The 22,837-nt window shown below is 27.2% G+C and overlaps 2 protein-coding genes and 2 pseudogenes across 4 annotated transcripts; 3 read left to right on the plus strand and 1 right to left on the minus strand.

The window, feature by feature from the left end:
* Positions 1-1,712: 1,712 nt before the first annotated feature.
* On the plus strand, positions 1,713-6,140 carry MKS88_005395 (exportin-T; the record flags this gene model as incomplete). Its single annotated transcript, XM_067218653.1, has 4 exons — positions 1,713-5,249; positions 5,510-5,599; positions 5,739-5,900; positions 6,081-6,140. The coding sequence occupies 4 exons, from the start codon at positions 1,713-1,715 to the stop codon at positions 6,138-6,140; spliced, it is 3,849 nt and encodes a 1,282-aa protein (XP_067070608.1).
* A 510-nt stretch (positions 6,141-6,650) lies between these two features.
* MKS88_005396 lies at positions 6,651-9,975 on the minus strand (annotated as a pseudogene). Its single transcript has 11 exons — positions 9,833-9,975; positions 9,498-9,689; positions 9,295-9,336; positions 9,008-9,083; positions 8,868-8,913; positions 8,611-8,711; positions 8,355-8,377; positions 7,820-7,879; positions 7,656-7,698; positions 7,443-7,525; positions 6,654-6,720 (listed from the first exon to the last, which is right to left on the minus strand). Coding segments are annotated over exons 1-11 (876 nt in total).
* Positions 9,976-14,948: 4,973 nt separating this feature from the next.
* Positions 14,949-19,660, plus strand: MKS88_005397 (annotated as a pseudogene). Its single transcript has 2 exons — positions 14,949-16,705; positions 16,804-19,657. Coding segments are annotated over exons 1-2 (4,611 nt in total).
* Positions 19,661-21,983: 2,323 nt separating this feature from the next.
* On the plus strand, positions 21,984-22,679 carry MKS88_005398 (ADP-ribosylation factor; the record flags this gene model as incomplete). The annotated part of the gene is made up of 2 exons (XM_067218655.1): positions 21,984-22,004; positions 22,191-22,679. The coding sequence occupies 2 exons, from the start codon at positions 21,984-21,986 to the stop codon at positions 22,677-22,679; spliced, it is 510 nt and encodes a 169-aa protein (XP_067070609.1).
* Between the last annotated feature and the right edge of the window lie 158 nt (positions 22,680-22,837).

The raw sequence follows: 22,837 nt of genomic DNA on the forward strand, positions 1-22,837 counted from the left end.
AACGTTTGACATTTTTTTCTCCTTATAACGTCGAATTGCTTTTTTTAAGTACAAAATTTTTTTTTTTTTTTTATAATTTAAAGTAATTCTTTTTCATTTTTTGTTATAATATCCCTTCAACGTAAAATTAATCTTTTATTGCTGTGTTGACTATTTGTACATTTACATGTACAAATGCGTAAATGTATATCTACGTGAATATATATATATGTAAATGCATAAATACATAAATGTACATATACGTAAATGCTCTAACATATTTATGTAAACAGAAAAAGGTAAAACAAAATAATCGACATATTCCCTTGTGTTATAATTTATTTATATGTATACTAGTATTAATATATATATACATATACATTTATTTGTATATATATGTATTATGCGTATATGTATGTATGAAATTTTGTAGGCCATTTGTTAAATGTAAAAAAACCCATTTTGAATAACTGCCTCATAAGTTCATTTTATTTATAACATTTGAATTTATTACATCACATAAACTTACATACATGTATACATAATTATATACATATACAAATATATATACATATATATATACAAATATATATACAAATATATATACAAATATATATACAAATATATATACATATATATATACAAATATATATACAAATATATATACATATATATATACATATATGTTACATGACGCGTATTATTTTATATTGTAATCTTTAAAAATTTGAATGGCAGCTTAAAAAAAAGAGAGTGGGGAAAATGTACATTGTATTACAATAAATTTTTATTTTATCTTATCCCATTTCCACATTTTTCTTTTATTCCAAATTTAATGGCTATTTTTATGTAAACCCTTAATTCTTTAACGTTCATGTGATTACGTCCATACATACGTACATAAACACATACATAACTCCATATGTACATAAACACATACATATCTCCATACGTACATAAACACATACATATCTCCATACGTACATAAACACATACATATCTCCATACGTACATAAACACATACATATCTCCATACGTACATATGCATAAATGTGCGCATGTTTAAAGTGTAGTACGAAACGAAAATAAAAGTGTGAAATAGTAATAATAAAATAAACATACAAGTATGCAAATAAATGAACTCACAAGAATGAAAAATAAAGAAGTTAATTTATGCCGATATTGTAAAATTTTATAGGTGCCAAAACTCGTTCGAACGAATTACCAATTTAAGGTAATATATAAGCATCGCAGAATAGAAGAGTGCATGTACGTTCATATACATATATATATATATATATATATATATATATATATATATATATATATATATATATATATATATATGTGTGTGAATACACTTGTATATGTGCCTACATACATATATAGTTATAGGCATACCACAACAAACACTACATATATAGTGAAATAATCGTTGTATATATAGCTCAGTAAGCACTACTTACATAACTGACTAAAATACAGATTGCATAAAACGACCAATTCCCTTCCTCCACAAGCGTTCAATACTTAGCGAGTACCAATCCCCGCTCAATCCGCAGGCATGCCTCTGGCACTACTCACCCGCGCCTCTATTCCTCGCACATTTTAAAAGAAAAAAAAAATATAAAAATAATAATATAAAATAAAATAATAAGGTAGAATAGAGTAAAATAATAAGGTAAAATAATAGAATAAAATAATAAGGTAAAATAATAGAATAAACTAAAATAATGGACGAGCTGGAAGTAGCAATTTTATGCTTGTATGGAAACGAAAATGAGCAGATCAGCAAAAATGATGCGCAGAAATTTTGTGAGAATTTTCAAAACACTATGGATAGTTGGAAATACTGCATTAACAAGCTTGTTGAGTCAGATAAATTAGAAATAAAATTTTATTGCGTTCATGTATTAATTGATAAATTGTCCATATTGAAAATAGATGATTTGATATATATAAAAAATTCCTTATATAATTATTTAGAAAAAAAGTATATTACAGTGAATGAAGATATATGTGTGGTAAACAAAATAGTGCAGTTGTATGTATCATTGATAGAAGTATTATATCCTAACAATATGAATGATGCATTCAAATTTTTACTAAATTTAATTATGATAAATAATGATATGAGAATAAAAAATTTATATATAACTTTTTTTTTAAAAATAATGAATATGATTGATGCAGATTATATTGACAATATGTACTCCAAAAAAAATATACAAGTAACAACACATTTGAAAGAAGCAATAAAAAATAATGATTTGCCAATAATTATTGAATGTTTTTATTTTATAATGAATTTAAATATTGAGAGTCAGAGTAGTCTTAGTATTTTTACTTTATCCAAATATATAACCTGGATTGATATAAATTATGTTGTAAATGATAAAATTCTTGGTTTTATATATCAGGGATTAAATTCGATGAACACTATAACTGAAGCGAGTTATTGCTTCTTAACTGCGTTAATTCGTAAGGGTATGAGTGCAGTTAATAAAATACAATTTATTGAAAATGTAAATATTATTTATATACTTGAAAATGTACCTAAAACTACTGAGTTGTCTTTTGATATAAACAAAAATATTATGTTAAAAAGAGGAGAGCTGATTAACTACTTATGTTTAGAGTTAACGGAATCCATATATGAAATTACCAAATTGAAAGATTATAATATGAACATATTAAAATATAATGAAATATGTGATAAGGCAAATAATATGATATTTTTAGTTTTACCACATGCTCTGAATATATTTGCTGTGGATAATTTTTACATAGCTAGTACAGTAGAAAAGTTTTTCAGTTTGTTTTTTACAAAATTTAAAAGTATTGTAGATTTACCTTCATCTACTCTTACAATCAATAATTCTATTTCATCAGATAAAACAAATAATATTAATATGAATATAAATACTTATAAAATACCCGTCTCAAAGTTAAACGTATTTATTAATACCCTTATTTGTACTACTGTAAATAAATTTGAATTTCCATTATATATTAACGAAGATTATGATGAAGAGGATGAAGACTTTATAGCATTTAACACATTTAGAGGAAATATGGAAAAACTATTTCAACGATTAATATTATTCGATAAGTTAAAAGCCATCGAAATTATTAAGAATGCTATTATTTACATTAATCAAAATTTTGATAACCTTAAATGGAACAGTATTGAATCCAATTTATATGCCTTCTATATCACAACGTCCATTTATACAGATTATAAAAGCAGTGCATCTAGTCTGAGCGCAAATTCTAATACTAGCGCAGTTAATAGTACAAATACTGCTAATCATAGTAATAGTAATACGGCTGATTATACTTCTAACACCGTTAACCACAATGGTATTAAGAACGCCGTAATAGCAGCGAACAGCACGAGTAAAAACCATATGGACAGCTTCAAGCAACAAAAAGAGTTAGCAGGTCTAACGGCAGATTATAACAAACTACTCTTTGATTGTTTAATGGAGTTACTGAAAAACAGAAAAATTGTAAATTGTAGTAATCATCTTATCAATATCAATTTGATGGAAATATTTCAAAGACTAAATTTATTTTTTCTTAAAAATCCTGAGTATATAGAATATTCTCTGCATGTATTTATAACTAACGGTATTAGGAGTAATAAAAATAAAGTAGTAAAAAGGGCTGTTCATATTTTCAAGAAATTTTTAAAAACTAATTCGTCTGTTATATCTAAATATATTAAAGAAATACTACATATGTTGGAACCTTTTTTAGAAATTCCATCAGTACAACAAAAAATAAACAAAGGGAATAATACGAATAACACGAATACCACAAATAATACTAATAACACGAATAATACGAATAACATAAATAGAAGCATGCTAGATAATAACATATCTTTAGATGATGATACCATTAAATCCATTTATAATTACATTTATTCGGATAAAAATTATACATACGAGGATCAGATAGACATATACGAAACTGCAGGCCTATTGTTATTGCACTATGATTTCTCGAGGATTAAAAAAGCTTCAAGGAGTGAAAAATCTCATCAGCAGCAGAGCACAATCGTGGGTAATGTTAGTATTAGTGGTAATCTTAGTAGTGATGGTTTAGGTGCAAACATAGGTAATGCAGACACTAATAGTGTGTACACTGACGTATGCACGGATTTGAATACCCGAAATGAAAAAATGAACGAAGAGCTAATACCGAATTATAAGGATAGAATATTTTTTTTCAACGGTATTTTGAAGAAATTAGTAGAAAACTTGGCTACAATTAAGAATCTGTTTTTAAATTCATCAAGAACACAACATGATAATTTATGCTTAAGTTTTACATGTAGTGTCGTTATTAGATGTATTGGTGCCTTATGCAAAAATGTAAATATTAATATGACAGATCCGTTAATAAATGATTTGGACAATACTTTAGGTATGATTATAAGTGAATCTTTAGAATTGTTTTATAATAATTATATTGTTAGAGACTCAGTGTTGTTTACTTATAGAATTCTTTCTAACTTATTTAAAGAATTATCTCTAAATTATACTATTAAAATTTTACCATATTTTTATAACATATCGTATAATATTATAATGACAAAAATGGAGAAATCTGGTATTCGTACTGTTCCAGGTAGTAGTAATAATAGTGATAGTGCTAGTGGAATACCTCCTGGTAGAGCACAAAATGATAACTCGTTTTCATTCGATATGATTACACCTACGTCATATCAAATGGTAAGTAGGGGCACAACAAATGAAGGAACTAAGTTCTCTAGCTTATATCAAGAGGAATTGAAATATTTATATAATGAATTGAATGAATTAAGTATATTAGTTTGCCATCTCATATCAACATATAAAGAGAAGTCGTTTGACACTTTTGTTAAACCATATATACATAACATTACACAGATTCATATAAATGTATGGAAATGTATTAATGTACAATCAGTTGAAATGCAGAGAGAACAGAATTCAGTATTATCCCCCTTATTACTAATACTTTATAATATTTCTTTGAATATACCATCATCTATTCATAATTTTATCTCATTTAAAAATATTGCTTTAAATCATAAACACTTTTGTGAGTTATTTTCGAATGACGAGATTATGAAAACAAACATTTCAGATGCCATTACTAGTATATTACTTATATCTTTAAATTACAAAAACACCAATGATTTGAATATTTGTTTTTACTCTGCTCAAACGGTTTCTAACATGCTCAACAATGCCGCATGCATGGCCAACGCAAATGAGGTAATGAGCGCGGAGGGAACGGAAAAAATGGAGACCACCAAAATATGTGTACATTTTTTCTTTTTTCTAATGGATTTGAAAAATGGCTGATTTTCCAATTAGCCATTTATCCAGTTATCCATTTAATGAATTTCCCCATTAGCTACAATTTGAGAGTGCCCCTTTTTGTTTAATTTTTTTTAACCTATTATTCTTTCCACTTTGTTTTATATATATATATATATATATTTTTTTTATTTTATTTTTATAATGTGCTACAGATACTGAGTAAATATCCCTTAATACAAATCATAGACACTCTGTGTGTTACTCTCAAATCACTTGATTACTCGGATCCGAAGAATAAGAAGGTAACTACTCAGATTTGTACGTGTTTGTGTCGATCTGCATACATATAAGCATATAATAACTACATACCTGTGTGTGCATTTTCTTTCCCATGTTCATGTTCCCATATAGAGTTAACTTCCTTTTGTTTGATATTTGCAGATAATTCAAGAAGTTTTAAATATATTTCGACTATTTTGTGGGTTTAAAGTGAATGCAAATTGCTTACCAAACAAAATTACGCAGAATTCACAAATATGCTTACATAATTCCCTGCTGGAAGTCTTTAAAAACAATCGTAATGATATTGGAGTTTTATTTCAAGTAAGATAAAAACGTTTATTAGTCATATTTTTTTTTTTTCTTTTCCCTTTTTTCATTGTACCCCCAGCATGTGTACAAAAATATACATATACGTACTTACGGACACATATATGCTAGTACACACTCCACGTTTCTGAGAACGTAGATATATATTTAAACAACTTTTTTCTCCACGTGCAGGCTATCAACGCGAACAATCAACAACAATTTAGGCAAATTTTGTCAAATCTAGTTATATGACGAACAAGATAAAAGAAAATAAAAAAATAGAAAGACAAAAAAATAAAATGGAATAAAACGAAATGAGAAAAACAAATGACAAAACAAGACAATACATGAAAAAAAAGGCCAGGTAATATACAGTATATAAAATGGAAAGAATTATAAAAGAGCAGTGTTGACAAAATTACAAAATTATTATTTCATTATATACTACCTGACCTGTTCATGCAAAAAAATTTTTTTTTTTATTTTTTTTTTTAAATAATAATAAAAGAAAAAATTAAAACGAATTTGTGTATATTTTCACAGTTGTTTGGTAAATAACTTAAAATAATTATTCAAAAATTTTTAAACTTTTATATATGTATATAATATATCCCATATTTTGTTTTTACATCCAGTACTATAATCCCATTTTTTTATTCAACGTTTATATTCCTTTTTTTTTTTTTTTTTTCTTTTTCTCCATATTTTCCACCATTTTATCTCTTTGTTTCATCTTTCATTACAGTTATATATCCGAATATTTTATACACGAAATGTAGAAAAGTAAGGGTTACTCAAAACATCATCAATTTTTAATCGCTCATTTGGACACCTTAAAATTAAAAAGAAATTATATGTAAAAAAAAAATATATTATATGAATGTAAAGGGGAAAAGAGTAAGTAAATTATATACAATATTGAACTATTACTATGTAGTTGATAAGACATGTACACGAATGAGCACATGTAGGTGTATGTACGTATATAGGTACATATAAGCATACATATGTATATATATCTACGCATAGACGGTCATATATATCTGCAAGCGTAACACAACACGAAATAACATTTACAAAAGGAAGCGCATATTATTTTTAACCATTTTAAAAGTCCGTCTATGATATTAATTAGCTCCTTTTCACTGTAAATATTTATTTTGCAAAACATAATAATTTTAACATGTCCATTACTTATATTTAAAAACAGAAATATAGATTTTGCACGAATAACTAGGTGTTTATAAGAGATGAAAAGACAGGGAATCTGCCTTTCCGCTTTCGCTGTTTTGTTTTTTATTCTTTTATTCTTTGTTTCTTCCTTCTTTTGTTCTTTTGTTCCTTCGTTCTTTTGTTCTTTTGTTCTTTTGTTCTTTTGTTATTTTGTTCTTTTTTTCTTCTTTTCTTTTTTTTTTTTTTTTCAATATTTTGCCATGACGTAACATACATCAAATAATCCACGTGTGCAATATTGAATATCTTAATTTTTATGTTAATAAAAAATTAATTTTCTTGAAATATTTTTCTAGTTTCATGCTTATCTGTTATTCTAACCCATTTCCCAAAACATCTCCTAAAATACTAGTCCATGATAAGGGCTCAATATTTAATTCACATAACTCCTTTATAAGCAATTTCTTAATTTTAAAAAAGAAAAAAAGATAAAGAAATAAAAAAGTTTTCTCATCTTTTAAATGGATATATATAACAACTGTTTGACGTTATTTATAAAAATAGTACACTCTTTTTGGTACATATTTTTAGTACATTTTTTTTACTGGTGCTATCTTTTATGTTCTCGTAGAAACTCCTTAATAAAAAAAAAAAAAAAAAAAAAAAAAGATTACAAAAAATTAAAAAATACAACTCCTTCATTTCTATGCTATTCATTTTTACAGTGCTTCTTTAAATGTACGTTGCGTATTTCATACATTTTAGGGGATCCTAAAACTTCGATTAAATTTATTATTTGTGAGCATTCTTCTGAAAATCTTTGGGCAAAAAATTAAAGAAAAACCAAAAAAAAAAATCGAATTCAATCTCATTTGTTCTCATATCTCATATGTGTTAAAAGGAAATTTATCCATGTATACACATACATTATTTTATATATAAATATAAATATAAATATAAATATAAATATATATATATATATATATATATATATATATATATACATATATGACGAATTTTTTATCTTATTTTTTTTCAAATTAATTGCTAACTCATTATTTTTGTATTTTCCTGGAAACAGAGGGCAGAGAATAATCAGTTCAAAAATTATACATCCCAGAGCTGAAGAAATGCGGCACCACCATTGTTTATGAAGGAATAGCACAAAGCGAAAAATAAAAAAACAGAATACAAACACTAGACACAACAGAAAACATAATATAAAATAAAACAAATATGTAATGAAAAATGATAGACTTCAGTTATCAGCTGTAATTTAAACAAAAAGGTTACTAACACCATAAGTCCACGTCTGTCTGGAAAGGGTTAAAAAATATAAATAAAATAAAATAAAAAATTTATGAAACCACAATCTATTTTAACAATATACCTTTCCACAGAAGCTATTGCGTTCAAAGCGGAAATAGCAATTTTAAATATTGATAATATATGTATATATACTTGTATATACGTATGTATATATATGTACATAGGTATATATATCTATATATAAAACAGAACAAAAAAATAAGGAAAAATAGCAGCTGACCGTATAATACATTGAACCGCATAACAGCTCCGGTGCTCTGTACCATCTCGAACAAATGTAAGGTATAGAAATAATATCTGTTTCAACTTTTTTTGCCGATCCTTTAGAATTTAAAAAAAAAAAAAAATTCGTAAAAAAAGTGTAAAAAGAGGGTAAAATGAAGGTGAAATGGAGAATGGGGAAATAAGCTTTTTTTCGTTTCATGATATTTATATTATTTTTGTTTTTTTTTTTTTAATTTTTTCAAACTTATTTACCTAAATCGCATATTTCAACTTTAATATTGGAGGCATCAAAGTCGATCTATTAAAAGAAAATATATCGTTTTTATAAGTCGATCCTACTGTATATAAATATGTGGGTGTGCAGAGAGCATCATAGGTGTTATTGTTATTACTAAAATATTGTCAGGCTTTAAGTCCCTATGGGCAAAATTATGTTCATGCAAATGCTTGACCCCTATGCATATTTGACTAAAGCGTTTTACAAAAGTTGAACATGTGTAATTAAGCTATGTGGATCATTATAGGGGTACTTATGCATATACAGATGAACATATCCATGCACATTCCCACTCATAAATATATACATTCACGTACATATATATATGTATGTATATACGTGTAAGTATATATGTGGACATGAATCCTATTTTATTCAAATCATCCTTTTTTTGTTAATTACTAAATGATACTTCGCAAGTCGAATGACGCGATGCGATCGTACCTAAGAAGATCAAAAAGGACAAACATAATTTTACGTTTATGAATAAAAATGAAACATTTTATGCTGCGATATGGTTTCATTCTGGTGCTCTTTATAAAGTGCTATGTTTCTCAATAACATTCAAAGGTATTCATTTTTATTTTATTTTTTTTTTTTTTTACTTGTTTTCTCTTTTTTCTTGTTTTTTTAGTCTAATATATTTTCCTAAACTGTACGTCATGTGCTTGAACACAATGTTTTGAATTATAAATCCTTTTTCTGTGAATGTGTAGAAGATTGATTTTATATTTATTATGTTTGTGCTGTATCTCATCTTTCTTAATAAATGGACTTCCCTCGACACTTTATTCCTCCTTATAAGAAATAAAAATAAAATAATAAAATGAAACATGGCGTATTACATACTGATTGTGGCACTCGAGCAAACAAGTTAACGAAGTAACTGGCTGACTATCTAATCAGCTTCCCATTTTTTTTTTTTTTTTCCTTCCTATACCATTTGGGAGATCTTTTGATAGCAACTGCTTCCTGCGTAGACAAGTCTATCGCGTAATAGACTTTTCCAAATGTACCTTTTCCAATTAGTTTTTCTAATTTGTACTTGGGTTGTACGTTTTTACTGTTCGCTGTTTTATTCATGATTGTTTGATCTGTTCATCGACTATTCACGTAAGTGTAATTAGATGGAAATAAATGTGAGATGGTACTTAAATATATATTTGTAAATATTTGTATAAATTAATTTGTAAATGTGTATGTCGCGTGCACACTTAAATGAAATAACGCACACATACTTCTTTTGTCGAATAAGTCAGGTAACTATTCGAAAAACTTATATTTGCTTATTGAGAAGGAATATATTATATGCTTTTATAAGGCGTATTTTGGAATAGACAAGAATGGAAGAAGAGTAGCCAGAAACAGTTTGATATCGGAAAAAATAATAAAAAATAAAAAAACTTGAACGTGAACGTAAACTTAAGCGTAAGCGTAAGCTTAGAAATAAACAAAACAATAAAAAAAAATTTTAGTCTACGTTTCTTTACACGTTTCTGGAATTTACGTCAACACGCAATATGGTTAATGAATAAAAAAATAAAGGAAAGGTACAGAAAAAGAGACCTAATTAAGCAAAAGTTTGTTTGCGAAAAATGAGTAATATTGATACCATTTTCATGTAGGTACATAACACGTTAAGTCAATTTTTTTATTTTCCTTTTTCTGCTCCTTTTGTGTACACTTTTGTGTACATTTTTGTGTACATTTTTGTGTACACTTTTGTGTACTTTTTTTTTTTTTTTTTTTTTTTTTGTGGACATGCGCAATTTTTACTTACACACCTCACCGATACGCCCCCTTCTTTTTTTTTTTTGTATTATTATTCCATTTCAGTGTTTTTGTATCTTTTACCTTTTTGAATTTATTTGCACAAACAATACAGCAATATATGTATACATTTGGCCTACTCTTTTTTCTTAATCTGCTTTTAAGTTGAATGTACTTGCTTTGGGAGAAGGAAAGTAAACGTACAATTTGCAACAACCCCAGTAGTATATTCTCTTGTATATTTTATAATTATTTTTGACTATTATAAAGGAGTCTTATTAAAATACTAAAATAATAAAACTTTGAATAATTGTTTCTATGCGTATGCATTTGTTATATTTCAGCACCTCCTATTACACGCACATTAATATTGTGTACATCTACATGTACATATGCACATAACCATATATTCAAACATAAGCATATTCATCTACACTTATGCATTTACGCACACAATTAATTTTCACTAAAGAACAGTTTCCCATTCATTAACCTACGCATAGTGCCACAATGAAACTAGGTAAGCAGCTTCACATTTACAAATTTTATTTACAAGAGGTATGATATTAACCACCGTTGTTCGTTTTACTTATCTAAGATATAATATACCAAGGGTACATCAAATAGAAAATGTGTTTGTATGTTCAAATATACATATGTGTGTACCTGATTCGAATTCTATGATACCATTTTAAATTTATATATAAAGGGTCAATAGATATAAAATAAAGATACAAAAAAGAAAACATGTATTTATGTTAACCATTTTTCTTTCTATTAAAAAGTATATATATTCCCTTTATTTAATATCAATTTTTTATTTTATTTTTTTCTCTTTTCCCTTTTTCCACCTTTACCTACATATGAACAGCATCATTTATACACTTTTAACTGAGTATGTCATTCTTTAAAATCATAGAAAGTATAATGCTTTAAACGTGTTAGAGATAAAATTAAACTAGATATTTCTGTACTTGCATTTCCGTTCATTCTCATATATATACATACATATACGTATATATGGACGCAATAAGCACATATCAAAAGTGCTGACCTTGGAATTATAATATAAAACTTTTTTTTTATAGTGCAAGTTTTGTTCAGTTAATATATAGATCTTTTTGCTTTTGTGTATCTTCATTTATATTATTACGAAAGAGTGTAATGCTATATTTACTTGAAATATACATACATAAATGTATATACATGTGTATATATATATATATATATATGCACATGTTGCACATTTTAACAGTCCTTGTTGTGTTTACATGTACTTACGGATTAGACGAAATTATATTCTTAATAGTACCGTTGTTGGAATTTTTCCCATTTGGTGTAAATTTAATTTTAATACCAACGAGGGCCGAAGAAATATTCAAGCAAAAAAGATGTAATGCATTAGTAAGATGAGATAATAATAAAAAGAGTAGTGTGAAGAAGCGAAAATGAACAAAACGGCATTCAAAAAAAGCCATTATTAACTCTTATACATAACACCCTTATCTTAATTTTGATTTTACTGAAAACGCAAGGATGTATTTCATTTTATCACGCACTAGACATAAACATCGTTCTCTCTCATTTTCTACTATGAAAAAACTGTTCTGATATATTGTTGTGGTATGTAGTATACCCTTGAAAAATAAAAAATGGAAAATATCGCAAATAAAAAAAAAAGGAAAAATTATATTAACACTTTGTTACTTCCCTTTATAGTATAAGAACCTACTTTTAAATATTGTTATTTATATTAGCGTTCTTATTGTTCTTATTTTTATTACAGTTTTTATTGTTCATATTCCTCTTATCGTACTTACTGTTCTTATTGTATTTACTTTCTTATCATACTTACCCTTCTTATTGCACTTGGTCTTATTTATTCATTTATTTATTATTTTTTTTTTTTTTTTTTGTACATTTTGTATTTACAAAGTACTTGATATATGCATGTATAATAACAAAAGAGAAGCTATATTTCACAAATAGGTGGTACATTAACGTGTTCATTATTGGGTGTATAAAATAACTGTGTACGTGGAAACTTGAATAGTTTCCTTTTTCCATTGTAGCACATATTTTTATTTTCCTTAATATGCAATATATACTTTCAAGTGTTTAAATGTGTACGTGTATATTCATATGTACGTATTATGTATATACGTACGAAATATATTTACGTACAAGAGTACAATTTTTTTCGGCCATTTCACTTCAACTTTCTTTTCTTCTGCCATTAAAATGTAAGACTGCTTTTTCTTACTAAAATTTTTGGTTCATATTATTTAAAAGTATTTCTTTTCTTTTCTTTTTTTTTTTTTTTTTTTGTTTTTTAAAAAAAAGCTCCTTAAAAAGAAAAATTTTAATATAATATTCAAAATGCTTATCAATATATTTCCTAAAAAAAAAATTTAAGCCTAAATTTGCTTCAAGCAAAACAAAATAAATTAAACAATTTTGCAGATTTTATAACAGGAAAATCAAAAAAGAATAAAAATCACTCCTGTTTCATTTTCCCATTTTTAAAATATCACCTTTTCATAATCTCACATTTTCAGTTTTTCACATTTTCATAATTTCACATTTTCAGTTTTTCACATTTTCAGTTTTTCATATTTTCATAATTTCACATTTTCAGTTTTTCACATTTTCAGTTTTTCACATTTTCAGTTTTTCACATTTTCAGTTTTTCACATTTTCAGTTTTTCACATTTTCAGTTTTTCACATTTTCAGTTTTTCACATTTTCAATTTTTCACATTTTCAGTTTTTCACATTTTCAATTTTTCAAATTTTCAGTTTTTCAAATTTTCAGTTTTTCAAATTTTCAGTTTTTCAAAATGTTGTTTTCTATACATAATACAGTGTTACGAAAGTTTTGAAGGGTCAACATTTTTTTTTTTTTTTTTTTTTGAAACACTTTTTTATTTTTCATATTGTGTATTCCTTCTCCTTTTGCATGCCACTCGTACTCTCCTTTTCGCGCCATATTTTTAGTCCATATTTTCATCATTATTGTGCTTCCATTGTTCATTATTGTGTTCCCAATCTTCATTATTCTGCTACCATTCTTCATTATTGTACTCCTATTCCTTGTTATTTTTCTTCCACCCTTCCTCCTTTCGTTATGCAGAAAAAAAAAAGTTTGCTCGAATATATCGAATTAAACCCATATTTCACGTGAACTGTTAATATTTTCTGTGATATGTAGAAATTTACACATCTGTGCCAGTACATATATATATATATATATATATATATATATATATATGTATGTATGCATGTATGCATGTATATATGCTTATGTTTGTATGTTTATGTATATATGTGCATGAATATACAGATGTACATATGATTATGCCCCCATTTTTATGCACCAGAGTCCTTACAAATGCATTTGGAAAAGAACAATGGAAAGGATCCTTTGCATTTTCTACTAATTCATACTTCAATATATGAACGATATTTGTATAGTTTCTTATGTAAACATATATAAAATGTGCATGCACAAACCTGTTGTACGCGTTTATATGTATGTATACATATATATATGTATATATATAAATACAAATATATATTTGTATACATATATGATATCCTTTGCGTGATAAACTAAAACGTAACTCAGACAGTAGGACCGATGAGTTGAATTACACAGACAGGGAACAAATTTTTATGTATGTATTAAGGCACTTTATTCAGCTATGAAAATGACCAATATATGGAAAATCTAAAAAGTCGCAAAAAAGCGAAATAGAAAAAAGGCTAACTCGCAAAATAGCGAAATAGAAAATAGGAAAATTAGCAAAATATCTAGAGAAATAAAAAAAAAAAAAATTGTGCAGGTTAATATTACTAGAATATGATAAGTCAGCAGTTTTACCGCCTATCTGTTCAAACGATTTGTGAACAACATCTGCTATGATAAATTTTGCTTCTGTAAGGCATGAAAAATATGGGAACCGAAAGGAATATAAGGAGCAAGGAAATGTGTGTACATATAAACTTGAACTAGCATCCGTATAGGCATTTGCAGATATATGTATACGTATATATATGTACAAGAATATATTTTTTGTGCAAGTATATATATGTATACGCACATATTTGTATATGCATATATACACACGAATACACGAGAGCTCACATCCATGTAAATAATATATATTGTGCAACAATTAGTATATGCAAATCTTAGTTTTTTTTTTTTTTTTTTTTTTTTTTTGCACATTCCACTACGCTTTATAATTCTTTTTTCCTCCCCCTCCAATCCCAAATTACGTAAACATGTATGTTGAAGAGTATAGACATCAAGTAGGTGGACACTGTAGATTAATCAAACCAAAAGATTCTTCAAAAGTGTATAAACCGTTAATAGAAAATGAGTATATTTTTTATGAAAAATTAACGAATTTTGGCTCTTCTTCTGCTGAATCGGGGCCATTACATATTCTAAAAAAATTTATTCCCAAATTTTACGGGGTAACAGAAATTGTCGTTGAATCGTCCTCTTCTTCGTTTTCTTCTTCCTCCATCTCCGATTTGGAAAGTGGATCAGACATGAATGGAAATCAAAACATCGAAATTAGGGAAAAAGAAAAAAACAAACAATCACAAACAAGCAAAGAAAACGAACGAAACGAACGAAACGAACGAAACGAACGAAACGAACGAAACGAACAAAACGAACGAAACGAACAAAACGAACGAAACGAACAAAACAAAAAACAAAAAAGTAAGCACAAATACAAATACATTAAATTGAGTGGAATCGAAGGTGAACTAATTAGAAGGGATTATTTTGAATGGACTCAAAGTGGACGTATGCAAGAAGAGGCAAATGATGAAGGGGTTAAAACGAACAAAGATGGAACCAAAACTCGTGTAGAAGAAACTAATGTAGGGGATGTGTGCATAAGGAAGGAAGATGAAGATTCCAAATTGTTAATAATTCCAAAAAAAAAAAAAAAAAAAAAAGCTGAAAATACAGATACATGCGAAAAACTTACAAACAGAGGAAAAAGAAAGAAAAAAAAAAAAAAGAAAAAATGTGTTCCACATATAGTATTAGAAGATCTAGTATACGGTTTTAAAAGACCATGTGTATTAGATATAAAAATGGGTAAGAGGCAAAGAAAGATAGGTGCATCTTTAGAAAAAAGAAAAAGACAAGTTGAAAAAAGTTTTAAAACAACAAGCCATTCATTAGGATTTCGATTATGTGGTTGTCAACATTATAATAAATTAAAAGATACATTATTTTATAAAGATAAATATTGGGGTAGGAACTTAAGCAAAGAAAATATACCATTAGCCATTAGGAATTGGCTATGGAATGGTACTCTATTATATGATGAATTAATACCATTACTATTAGAAAAATTACATCGATTTTTTAATTGTATAGTTGAGTTAAGACATTATAGGTTCTGGTCATCTTCACTTTTATTAGTTTTTGATGGAGGATTAAATGATAAAGAAGCTAGATCTAACTCACTTGATATTAGAATGATTGATTTTGCAAATACTATTTATTTACAAGATAATCCTTCTGTTGATGATGAATATATTTTTGGATTACGTAATTTAATTAAATCCATTCAAATTTTAAATAATTCTATTCATAATATTTACTTCTTACCCTATGAAATTACCACTTGCTTCTATTCGGAAAATTATAACATCAAAGAAGTTGGATATCACAATCATTTTAGGAAATCCAAGTCGGCCATTTTTGAGAGGCACGCAAAAAAAAAGAAAAAAAAAAATCTCTACGTCAACTTAGAATTGTTAAGAAATACAGAAAGAGCGGGAGAAAATTATGCATGCGGAGTAACGGAGAACGGGGAGGGAAAAAATAAAAATGATGAAAATAATGCAAATAGGAAAAGTAGTAAACATGATGCACATAGTAATGATGATAAAAATAGTAAAAGTAGTAAAAATAATGAAAATAATGCAAACAGTAAAAGTTGTAAAAGTAATAAAAATAAAAAGAAAATATCGTATTCAAGCGAAGCTCGAAGTGGATCCAATTCGAACTGGTTAACCCAGAAATATGCAAACATTTTCGCGGAAAAAAAAAAAAAAAAAAAATTTCAAACGAACATAAATATAGGAATTACTCTGAATGCGCTTTCAGAAGTCAAACAAGGGTTTCCCTCTGCAGAGGAAACAATGGATGGGGGATTGAAGGGCAAAGTGTAAACAGAACTAGACCCAACAGGAATAACAGCCGTGAGAGCAGCATGTGCAGAAGCAGAAGCAGAAGCAGAAGCAGACGTGGAAATTTACATGGAAGTAGGTTTATTCACACCAATAACGATAACGCCTGTAGTAGCCCCCTGGTGAAGGTTAGCAATGATGAGGACCACTACAATGGGGAGGAAATTTACAAGAATCAAGTGAACGCGGAAAGGAGTAAGAGCTTCAAATATAGTGAAAAAATACGTATTCAGGATAGAAATAATACGAATGAAAAAGGAACCAACAAAATGATGCGTACACATTTGTATAACGAAGAAACGAACAATATATATTACGAAGGTTTGAGAGATATTATCACTATAAAGAATTTAGAGGAGGTTAACAGTAATGCAGAGATTTATTATTATAGTTCATATAAAAATAAGAATAGAATGAAGAACGTATCGAATGGGGGGGAACACAGAAAAGAAAATTCACAAATAGATCAACCGTATGGAGGTAAAATTAACAAAGAAATTTGCAATATTGAACATAGAAAATGTAAGAATAATATCGACATTCCTATAACTAAGAGGAAAGATGGGCACACTCAAGGAAATGTAAAAAATAAGGGAAATGTATTACATAACCTTTTGGAACTAAATGAATCGCGCATTTCGGATATAAGAATGAACAGTAGTCAACTGGGATATGCAAACATGATAAATTCGGTAGAAAAGGATAAAGAAAATTGTGTATTGACAAATAACATGAACATAAATAATGACGGCACAAAGGTTGACTATGGAAAAGGCAATCGCGATGATAGATCTGATACTAAAAAGTGGATGAATAATATTTTTTCCGAAGAATGGAATAATCAAAATAGACAAAAAAGCGACAAATCCATTTTACTACCAAAGAGGAATATAATCAAAAAAGAGGATATAGCTGTACCATTCCAGCAGTTGTCGTATGATTTGATTATACAAGATATTATCTTCAAAACATTAAAAGTTACATCTAATATTAATAGGAGGGTTAAGACAGAAGTAGAGGATATGTTAGAGATTTCTCAACCACCTTGGGATAATAAAAACGTTATTACTACTCATAAGAGTAACAATACTTATGAAATATTATCCAAAGGAGGACGAACGCAAAAATGTAAGTATACAAATTATCCGGATGATGCGAATGGAAGTAAAAATTGTTGTAAGCATGAACATATATATATGAACGAAGGAAATTATAGGAGTAGTTGTGTAAATTTCCAAAAGAAGAATTTAAAAATTTGTCCAAATGATAATTTTAACATTACTCATTTGGATGTATACGCTTCAGAAGGGCCTAACATTCAAGAGAAAAAAACAATAGAAGATACAAATCTACATGATCAGATAAATAATTATAAATTTTTTCACAAAGATACACCAAAATATTTAAATAACAAAGAACAACATACTAATTGTACATTAAACAACATCCTTCATGATGCTGATATAATTAACGATACTACGAAACATGAGTCAGGAAACAAAGCAGAAAGAAGTAGGAAGAAGGACAGTACCAACAATCTACATCTATTAAATAAAAATATAAATCTGAAATTATTTATTAACTACGTGATTAGAATAGAGATAGAAAAAAAGAAAAGACAGGAGGAGGAAGAAGAACGACAACAACTCCTTTTAGATAAAAATAAAATAAACATGAAAATGAAAAATATGTGCACCAGTCATTTTTCTGATAGCAATAAAGATACGTTAGAGTTATACAAGAAAATGAAAAAATTGAAATTACAGAAAAGCGCAATTAGTAAGGCATTAAATTCAGAAGAGAAACTGAAAAAAAAAAAAAAAAAAAAGATACAGGGGGGGTTGGAGGTGTTAGAGGAGGAAGAGGAACAAACGAATCATTGGAATAGAGAAAAGAAAGAGAAGAAAGAAGATCCCACGTGTAAAAGTATCGAACATGTTTTAAAAAACGTACACTATAATTCTGATACCAATATAATTTATAATAATAGATTAAGGGATGATTATGAGATGGCAAATAAAATGAATAGACAAAATGATAATATATATAAAAGATGCACTTCATGCACAGATATACTATTAAGTATTAAAAAAGACAAAAAGGAAAAAAAAAAAAAACCAAAAAAAAATAGAAAAAGGCTTATGCGAAAGATTAATATATTCTCACGCACGAAGAGTAACATCATAAGAGCAAATCGATGGCACTCCTTTTTTAATAATGACAGGAATAACAGGAGTAACAGGAGTAACACTAATAGCAGGTATAGCAGGAAGGTCTCTAATTGTGGTAATAATAATAATTACTATTATAGTAACAAAATGCGTACAAAACTTGACTTAATGGAAATAAACAAAAAGGCGCTAAAGAGTGAGTGGTTTTATAAACTATATGACGATTTTAATGTTTTCAGCCCACATTACCAAAACAGTATTATGTGTCTAGATGATATTACAAATCGAAATAATATCTTGGAAAACTATTTAAAGAATAAAGATGTCCATTACGATTGCACAAGAAAAAATCTAATAATACCATTAGCAGAAACGAATCCATATTATAAATATTTGCGTAGGTCCTTATCAGAGCCAAACTTCTACAAATTTAGTCGCTTCAGATATGTACCAAATGATATGTATGATAGCAAAAAAATGAATTATAATAATTTAATTAAAAACAGGTTATATAAGCTTAGCAAGGTACCCATCTACAATCAAATATATGGGTTCACCTCGAATTCTGGCGGAACCGGTTCGTCGGATATATCATTGGAATAATAATGTACTCCAGAGCATATTGTATAAGTACGTATATGTGGGAATACATATATACGCGTGTGTGTACATATGTATTATATGTATATTTTTTTTTTTTTTTATACTTATAATAACTCGTATAAGCGAACTGAAGACGTTTGAGCTTGTACACTGACATATATGTATATGCCTACACACACAAATTCGTGATAGTATGGCAAGTTTTTACTCAATAGTATCTTTCAAGATAGGGATTATTTGGGCCCTTCAGAATTAGGGAAATTCAATATGAGTCAAGTGTGCGCACATTAGCTTATTGATGCATGTATATATATATATTCATATAAATATGAATAACTATTTACACATATATTTGCGTACATTTAGGCACATATTTACGCGTATTTTTACCCATTACATACGAATATTCCTGTTTTTAATTAATTCTGCATTTTAATTTTTTCCTGTCAACTTATGAAGTAAATTTTTATTTTTATTTTATTTATTTTTTTTTTTTTTTGCCTTTTTTTTGGACATTTTTTAGAGCAGTGTATAAAAGAAGTTAATTTTAATTCTCGTTATTTCGTTTAATTTCATTTTGTATTATTTCACTTCTCTTTATTTCATGTTACTACATTTCATTTTATTTATTTTATCTTTTTTTTTTATTGTTATTAATTTTGAAGTAATTTTAATAACAAACTCATTTAAATATTGTTACAATATACATACAAAAATATAAAAATGACGAAGTGATATAATGACAAAATGGAAAATTTGTACACTTTTTTCTATTATCATTTCTTCAAGTGCTTTGTAATTCCTTTTGAATCGTTAGATTATTAAATATATATCATACTTGTGTTTTTACAATATTTAATACGATAAGTTAATATTATAAAAACTTCCAAAAAGGGGACGGGAAATAGCACGTACATAATTGCATACATATACAAGTATTTAATTGCATACATATACACGTATTTAATTGCATACATATACACATATTTAATTGCATACATATACACATATTTAATTGCATACATATACACATATTTAATTGCATACATATACACATATTTAATTACATACATATACACATATTTAATTGCATACATATACACATATTTAATTGCATACATATACACATATTTAATTACATACATATACACATATTTAATTACATACATATACACATATTTAATTACATACATACACACATATTTAATTACATACATATACACATATTTAATTACATACATATACACATATTTAATTACATACATATACACATATTTAATTACATACATATACACATATTTAATTGCGTACATATACACGTACACTTTTGCATACGTATAATCATATGCAAACTCACGTACATATATATGTATACATGTGTGCACGTGCTACACTATTTTCATTGTAGCAAATAAGTTGTAACAAACTGTACATAAATTTGGGGTTTTTTGTTTTCATTTTTTCAAACAAATATTTCACAGATAAATGTATTTAACATATGATTGTTATATTAAAAGAAAAAGAATTTGCACAAGTGCTATAAATGCGTGTAGTACACAAAGGCATATTCATACACATATATGTACATATGTATATATAAATCCATTTCTGCTTTTTCATTCGCATTTGAAAACATTGATAAATCATATCATTTTAACCTATATGTTGACAAGTAGCTGTTTTACCTTTTTTTTTTTTTTTTTTTTTTATATATACACACTTGCATATGTACGGGTATATAAATATTTTCTGGATTTGTAAAGAACAAATTTTATAATATCGAAAATGTGTAGCACAGAGAATTAATTCGTAATTAAAAAATTATACATACAAATACCCATCACATACGCATACCCATACAAATATTATATATATACGCATATACGTATAAATATGTATGTGTATGCATGCTATGAACAAATTGTGGGAAATGAATATTTTTGAAGTTTTAAAAAAATGCTTTTCGTTTTTCTTTTTCATGTTATACCGTCTTTTTAATTTTAAATCTCCTACGAAAAAAAATTTCATAATTTTTGGATTACCTTCTTCGGGCAAAACGTCTATAATATATTTTTTCAAGTTAGGCTATCTCATACCTACGGTAAACACGAACAATTAAAAAAAAAAGAAAAAAGAAAAGAGAAGAAAATAAAAAAAAACAGTATAAAACAAAAGTATCCATAAATACAAAGTTTAAACAACTTCTTATATTACGCCTTCCTTTCTCATTTTTTTTCGTAAATTAATTGTAATGTGTAACAGACCAAAAAAAGAAAAAAAAAAAAAAAAAATACATAATAATAAAGCTGAAATGAGCGCGGAAATGCTAAAAATTAGCGCACGTGTGAGTGCGTCTATTTTTCCGTTTATTTGAGTGTTTGATCATCTGCCTGTTCATCTGTTTATTTACACGTTTCTTAGACATCCTGTTGACACATTTCTTCATTCATTCGTTTGTTCGCTCATTCATTCATCCAGCTGTGTACAATCTTAGTCTTTAACGCACTTATTACACCCTTTTAAAATGTAGGTTAAAACGCTTTTCATAAATGAAGAAAGCTTAAGCATAAAAATAAAAAAAGATAAAAACAGCTTTGAAGAAAAAAATTACGAAATAACATTTTTTGAAGTAGGAAAAAATTGTTCATACAATTTAATAAAAGAGTATTCGAGCATTTCAGATGATGTGATATATATTGTTGACAGTGTACACAAGAGTACTTTAAATGAAGCAAGAGATGAATTTATAAGAATAGTATATGATTTCCAATTTATATATAGAAAATGTAAATTCTTAATTTTTCTGAACAAGCAAGATTCTAAAGGATGTCTACGGTCAGAAGAAATAATAAATTATTTCGCTTTACCAAAAGAGCTACTCTATAGGTGTAAATTTGTTCGATGTAGTACCTTATCGGGTGAAGGTTTAACAGAAGGTTTAGAGTGGTTGTTAAATTCAAACGTATTTGTTGAATTAAATGATTTTACTGATAGGAATAGAAGGCCATACCGTTATTAGATACTCCCGGGAAAACCATCTATTTCATATCCCCATATTCCTGTGTGTGGATACGTAAACATATGCCCACATATTTACATGTATTATATATGTATGTATATGTATGTATATGTATGTATATGTATGTGTATGTATGTATATGTATGTGTATGTATGTA

The sequence above is a fragment of the Plasmodium brasilianum genome, chromosome 14 (genome assembly GCF_023973825.1).
Source record: "Plasmodium brasilianum strain Bolivian I chromosome 14, whole genome shotgun sequence".
In the NCBI taxonomy this organism is placed as follows: Eukaryota; Apicomplexa; class Aconoidasida; order Haemosporida; family Plasmodiidae; genus Plasmodium; species Plasmodium brasilianum.